Source organism: Psammomys obesus, unplaced genomic scaffold, assembly GCF_907164565.1.
Source record: "Psammomys obesus unplaced genomic scaffold, mPsaObe1.curated_primary_1811, whole genome shotgun sequence".
NCBI classification, from domain to species: domain Eukaryota; kingdom Metazoa; phylum Chordata; class Mammalia; order Rodentia; family Muridae; genus Psammomys; species Psammomys obesus.
Window position 1 is genome coordinate 673,898 of NW_026596176.1, and position 6,532 is coordinate 680,429.

General features: G+C 42.4%; 1 protein-coding gene across 1 annotated transcript in view; it reads left to right on the forward strand.

The window, feature by feature from the left end:
- Positions 1 to 1,921: 1,921 nt before the first annotated feature.
- LOC129667897 (leukocyte immunoglobulin-like receptor subfamily B member 3) overlaps positions 1,922 to 6,532 on the forward strand; it is a 294,716-nt gene continuing 290,105 nt past the window's right edge. Inside the window, exon 1 of the mRNA XM_055595620.1 lies at positions 1,922 to 1,955. Within this exon, the coding sequence (XP_055451595.1) occupies positions 1,922 to 1,955 (34 nt within the window). The remainder of the gene's footprint in view (positions 1,956 to 6,532) is intronic.

Below are 6,532 nucleotides of genomic sequence, written 5' to 3' on the forward strand. Positions count from 1 at the left end.
AGGGACAGACAGTTTTGCAGCAGAACACTCCCAGACTTTCATAGAAAAGTTAATGCCAATACTCCTCAAATTATTCTACAAAATAAAGGGAAAAAGGGGGGAACAGGATAGAAGGGTGGAACCTAGAGGAGAGAAGGGAGGGGACTTGTTTGGGATATAAAGTGAAGAAATAAAAATAATTTTTTAAAAAGCATCTTCTACAAATAGTGCTTGTCTCTCTGGATGTCTGCATATAGAAGAATGCAAATAGATCCATATCTATCACCCTGCACAAAACCCAAGTCTAGGTAGATCAAATACCTCAACATCAAAACAGGTACTGAACCTGATAAAAGAGAAATTAGGGAATAACGTTGAAATCATTGATACATGAGAAAACTTCCTGAATAGAACACCAATAGCACAGGCACTAAGATCAACAATTAATAAGTGGGACTTCACGAAACTATAAAGCTTCTGTAAAGAAAATATGGTAGCTTACAAAATGAGAAGATTTTTACTAACTCTACATCTGATAAAGTGCTAATATCCAAAATATATAAAGAATTCAAGAAACTGTTCTGCCCAGTTCACAAACCCCAAAAGACCAGGAATAAACAGACTCCGCTGTAAATACATGAGGTTCTTTTTATTGTAAATTACAAGCTGCAGCTTGGGCCCACACCCCCCACCGCTGAAGTGGTGGGAGCAGAGAGCGCTGTGCCCAGGTTAGTTGGGTGATTTAAAGATTCTGGTCCATCCCAGCATGCCCAAGGCAGGGGCAATTCCTGCCTGGCAAGCATCTATTGGTCAAAATGCTACATTTTGAATTGATTGGCTATAGGAAGATTCCCAGACCATTAATGATCTGGTGTCACTCCCTAGGGGGATGGGCCAGTTTCCTAGCAACTGTGTCTCTAGTGGGTGGGGAAAGAATGCAGTAAGGTGGTCCTTCCCCTCAGGGCATTACTGTACTTCTCCACCCACCTAGGTCAGACCTTAAATAATAGCTGCTAGTTTTTAATCTTTTGATCTCTCAAAACCAGAAATATATAAAAAAAATCAACAAACAATATAAAATAGTACAATGAAAAAAATGGAGTATAAATCTAAACAGAGAATTCTCACAAAAGAAATCTGTTATGGCTGAGAATCACCTAAATAAATGTTCAACATTGTTAGCCAGCAGGGATATGCACATCAAAAGTAAGTTGAGATTCTACCCTCCAGCTTTCAGAAAGGCTAAGATAAAAAACAAAAGTGACAAGTCATGCTGGCAATGATGTGGAGCAAGGGGAACACTCTTCCATTGCTGGTGGGAGAACAAACTTGCACAGCCACTATGGAGATCAAATTGCAGTTCCTCTGAAAATTTGGAATAGTTCTTTCTCAACACCCAGCTATTCCACAAAGACAATTGCTCAACTATGTTCATAATGGCTGTATTCATAATTTCAGAAACTGGAAACAGCCTAGATATCCCTTATCTGAAGAAAGGATAAAGAAAATGTGGTATAATTATACAATGGAGAGTTACTTGTCATGAAATTTGCAGCCAAATGGATGGACCTAGAAAAAAAGTCACCTCTGTGAGTCAACCCAGACCCAGAAAACCAAACATGATATATACTTACTTATAAGTGGATATTAGCTGTTAAATAAAGGATAATTATGCTATAATCTACAGACCCTAAGAGGCTAAGAAGCAAAGAGGGCTTTGGGAGGGAGGGGCATATGGATCTCCCTGGGAAGGGGAAATAGAACTGATTTTGTGGGTGTTCTGGTGATAGTTGGGGATGGGAAGAGGAAGGATTATGCTGGGGATGCAAGGACAGAGGAGACAAGACTGGAATAGGTAGGTGTTTGGGGGTCTATGTGGAAATCTAGTGCAGTAGAAACTTCCCAGAACCTATGAGGGTGACCCTGGTGAGGACTCCTAGCAATGGAGGATGTGGAGACTGAACTGTCCATTTTCGGTAAGCAGGTAAGTCTTCCAGTGGTAGGTCTGGGATTCCAATCCAGCCACAACACTTTTGACCCACCCCTATCTTGCCAGCAAGATGTGCAGGGTCAATTGTGGGTCAGAGCCCGGGGGAGTGGTCAACCAATGACTGGTCTAACTTGAGGTCCATGCTGGGAGATACTGTCTAGGTGGCCAGCAACTAGAAGCTGAATGGATCAGAGACCTAGGGTAGAAACAAACATGCTCTTGTGCCTAGATCTTAAGGTCCCCAAAGACCACTAGAAGCTGGACAACATATGCAAAAGCAAAGAGCTTTATTTGGGATTAAGCTCAGTCTCTCCATCGTCACCAATGCAGTGGATCAGAGAAGAGAGCTCTCAGCAGCTACATGGCAGGGTTTTTATTTGGGGCTTGAGCAAGAACCTGGAATTCCCAGCTTAGCAGTTACATGATTGGATGATATTCAGCAAGGGCAAGCTTGTTACAAAGTGATTGGCTAACTAACATAACTAACATTGAGAGAGCTATCTGTAGAACTCAGGAATGTTAGGTCGGTAGGCTGCCCAGGACAGATGCCCAACCCTGAGATAAGATACCTTCCCATTCTGTGGATACCCCCAGGCTAGTCCTTGGGTAGGGAATTTTATGGTTTTCTTATTCCTGGAATTGGTGTTATGGCCTAGTTCCTGTGGCTGATGACTTTTTCGGGGAAGGAGTCAGGCCTGGTCCTTTCAATGCCTGGCAAAAACAAACAAATAAACAAGTCAGGGAAATGATTCCTAAAGATATTCTGCTGTACTCTTAGATTGGTGCCTAGCCCTATTGTCATCAGAGAGGCTTCCTCTGGCAGCTGATGGGAGCAGTTTAGAAAACCACAGCCAATCATTAGTCAGAGCTCAGGGAACCTCTTGGGTGAGGAGGAGGGAGGGAGGGATTGTAGAATCCAGAACACCAGGAGAATGTGGGCCAAAGTTCATGAACCCCAAAAGACCAGGAATAAATAGAATCCGCTATAAATACATGAGGTTTTTAAATTGTATGCACATTTGAACATGGGACGCAAACCTCCTGTGGAAACAGGAGAAGAATGCGGCCCCGAGGTCTAGGGGTACAGAGTTTTTAAAGGGAAAAATCGAAAGCAGGGACTTACATGCTTTGGCATTACATGATTGGGTAAGGGAAATTGACTTTTGAAATGATTGGTCCACTTTAAGCGTCAAGACTACAAACAGTTCTGGCCTGGTCATATGAGCCAGTTTCCTAGCAACTGTATTATTAGTGGGCGGGGAAAGAATGCAGTAAGGCTAGTTCTTTCGCTCAGGGCATTACTGGATATGTCTCCACCTTTAAAACAATACCCACTGATTTTTAAGTCTTTGGTCTCTTAAGTATCAGCTAAATAGGGCTCACAGGGGCTCACAGAGACTGAAGCAAAAATTGAGGAGCCTTCATGGGTTTCCATGGCAAGTGCCTTTACCGTCTGAGCTAGGTCATGGATTTACACTAGATCCATTGTATGCATGCTTCGGTTGTTTAGCTTGGATTTTTTGTGGGACTCCTAATAGTGGGACTGGGGGTGTCTCTGACTCTTTTGCCTACTCTTGGGACCATTTTCCTACTTCTGTGTTGCCTTGTTCAACATTGATATGAGAGTTTGTGTCTATTTCTATTGTATCTTTTTATGCCATGTTTGGTCGATATTACTCTTTTCTGAAGGGAAACAGTGGCAGTGGATCTGGGAGAGGGAACTGGGAGGGTTGGAGGGAGGGCAGGCTGTGGTTGGAATGAATTTTATGAAAGAAGAATAAATTAAAAAATAAAAGCAATGGCATAAACTTTTACGTCAAAATGAAACAGAACAAAACACTCCCTACCCCCGAAAGAAAGAAGAACATAGACTTTTTGGAAAGAACTAATTTTTAATTTCAGACTTTCAGTATAATTACATTTAATTCATGTGAGGGACCAGCCCAACTCCATCTTAAAGATGGAAACCATTTTGTTACAAGGTCTGAACAAGTTATTTTCTGTTTGCTGCAAAATTCAAATTGACTGTGCTTAACTTGTTTCTGGAATTTGACATGTTCCCCACTGCATGGCATTTGACTCACATCTTGAAGGGACCCTGATAAGATATTCTGCCAAATCACTCTGAAATGTTCAGCCAAGTTTCTCTGTAACCAAAATTCCTCTGGAAATCACCCAACCCTTGAGAATCCCCTGGTCTTGCAGGTCTTTTGGACGATATAAACCCTACCATTCCCTGTGTTCAATACTGTATCTTCAAACCCTGCTTTAGGGAGATAGCCTTGTATGAGAGAAAAACAAAACAGAACAAAACAAAACAAAAACAAAAAAAACAAAACCAAACTTGCTTAAATTGACCAAAGAATTTAGGTAATGGTCTTTACTCTTATTGGGTGGGATTAACAGGTGTAGTTAGTGGCTAGCTCAGATTGGCAGAGTTTAGAAGGCTGGATGGCCCCAGGCTTCAGCTGTATGGGGAAGGTACAGAGACCCTCATTCTGCTGCAAGAGAAGAAGCTTGTGTGTAACTATCTTAACAACAACAATAATGATAATAAATAATAGTGTGTATGAGCATATTTATTCCAAGGCTCACATGTGGAGGGCAGAGGGCTGGTTCTCTCTTTCTACCTTTAAGTGGGTCCTGCAGATTGAAAGAATCAGACTAACTTTGTAACCTATGTTTCTTTTAATTGCCTTATAACTTATATTTGCAAGTTTTAGGCCCATGTTAATTAAAGCCTCTTAGTGCTTCTCCAGAGAACCGAGGAATGTAAAAGTTCCTGACATTAGCCATCTGTGAGGGCAGAGATAAGGAAGAGAACAAGCAGAGATCTCTACTAAATGGAGAAAAAATCACCGGCTGGCGCCGGTGAGATGGGCTTTGTTTGGAAACTGGGCCAAATGGCCCCAATCCTTCTCCTGACCTTTGATCCAAAGCCTGTAACCCCCACTCCTCAGAACAGACATGGGATGAGTTAATCACCCTCCCACATTTAACTGTGGATGGCAGGAAATTCCAAACTGACTTGACGATCAGATATTTACGACAGGGCTGACTGGACCTAAGGGTGACCAGAACTGACCAATTATTTTAAAAGTTAAACATTTCATCCAATCCTAAATTGCCAAGAAGGCAATGCCAACAGATTCCCGCCTTGTGTCTTTTAAAAACCCAAGGTCTTTGTCTCCCGGGGCCACTCCTAGCTGACCAGCAGGGGTGACCCCATTGTACAATGGTCAAGAAGAGTCTCTTGCGTTTTTGCATCGATAGATGATTAGTTTCCTGAGTTCTCTTCATACCTTCTTATATTTAAGCTCATGCTGGGCCTAAGAAGATCAAATCCAGATCATTGGGTTTGCATAGCGAGTGCATTTACCCTCTGAGCTAGGGATCAGATGCAGGTCATCAGGTCTGCAGCAAGCACCTTTACTTATTTAATTATTTGGTCAGCCGCCAGTGTGTGTCAGTTCTTAAATGCAATGTGACATTAAGTAAAGTAGACTTAATAATTAAGATCTGGTAATTCTTTCCTGGGTACATAGCAGTGTGTTGCATACTGGGATTTTGAAATGTATAACAGGTACTTGTGAAAAGAGACTGTAGGAGCCTGGAGGCCAGCATGGGCTTTGATATGCAACCACAGGTATATGTCAATGGAGAGCCACAGCTCCATTTTGCCAAGGCAAGGGGGATGACTCCCTTGGTAGACTGGAACTGTTTCTCAAGTTCCTGAGGAATGCTGGCTTTTATCTAATCACCAGAAGTCTTTCTGTTGTCCAGCTGGAGCTGGGCCAAGGCAGTTATTTCTGGACATATGCAGCACTGCCCTTTGTAGTTTGGAGAACTGGAATGTCCTTTGGACCTGTCAGTAAGAAGTCAGACCTATGAAGCTTGGACTAGCCTTTCCCCAGGGACTGATAGGGATTTTATGGGCATCTAGGACACAGGTTGTGCCCCTCCAGGCAGACAGATGGCTGACATACAGCTGGCAAGAGGAGATAAGCAATGGCTTTAGGAGCTTGTGTGCAAGTCATCATACTGAGGAGACAGTCCTGTTTTGATGACTCCTAATTAGGAAAGTTGGGACTAGTAGAAGCAGGGAGGAGGAGAGTTCTTCCCCCTCATTGCATCCTATGCCTATGTTCCAGGCATCCACAACTTCCCTGCTTGGCCATACAGCTAAGGGCTTGGCTGTAGAAACATGTCTCCAGTCTCACCTGTTTTCTTCTGTATTGGTGAGTTCTAGGGGTTAGCCTGGGAAGTATTTAAAAACAATCCCCATGTACAAAGGAATTAAAATCACCTTGTCAGTGCTGAATTTCAGAACAAGAATGGGAATCTATGAGGTTCCATTTGTTGGGAGGGAAAAATTAGAGATGCAATATGTTTGATTTAATTGTTTTAAATTGCTTTGGCTTGGTCAGGACACTTGAACATGTGTTCCAGCACTGGCCACATTTTCCCCTTCTATACCAGAAACATCAAGGCTTTCTCTCTCTTCCTTCCTTTATACCTTCTTCTTCTTCTTCTTCTTCTTCTTCTTCTTCTTCTTCTTCTTCT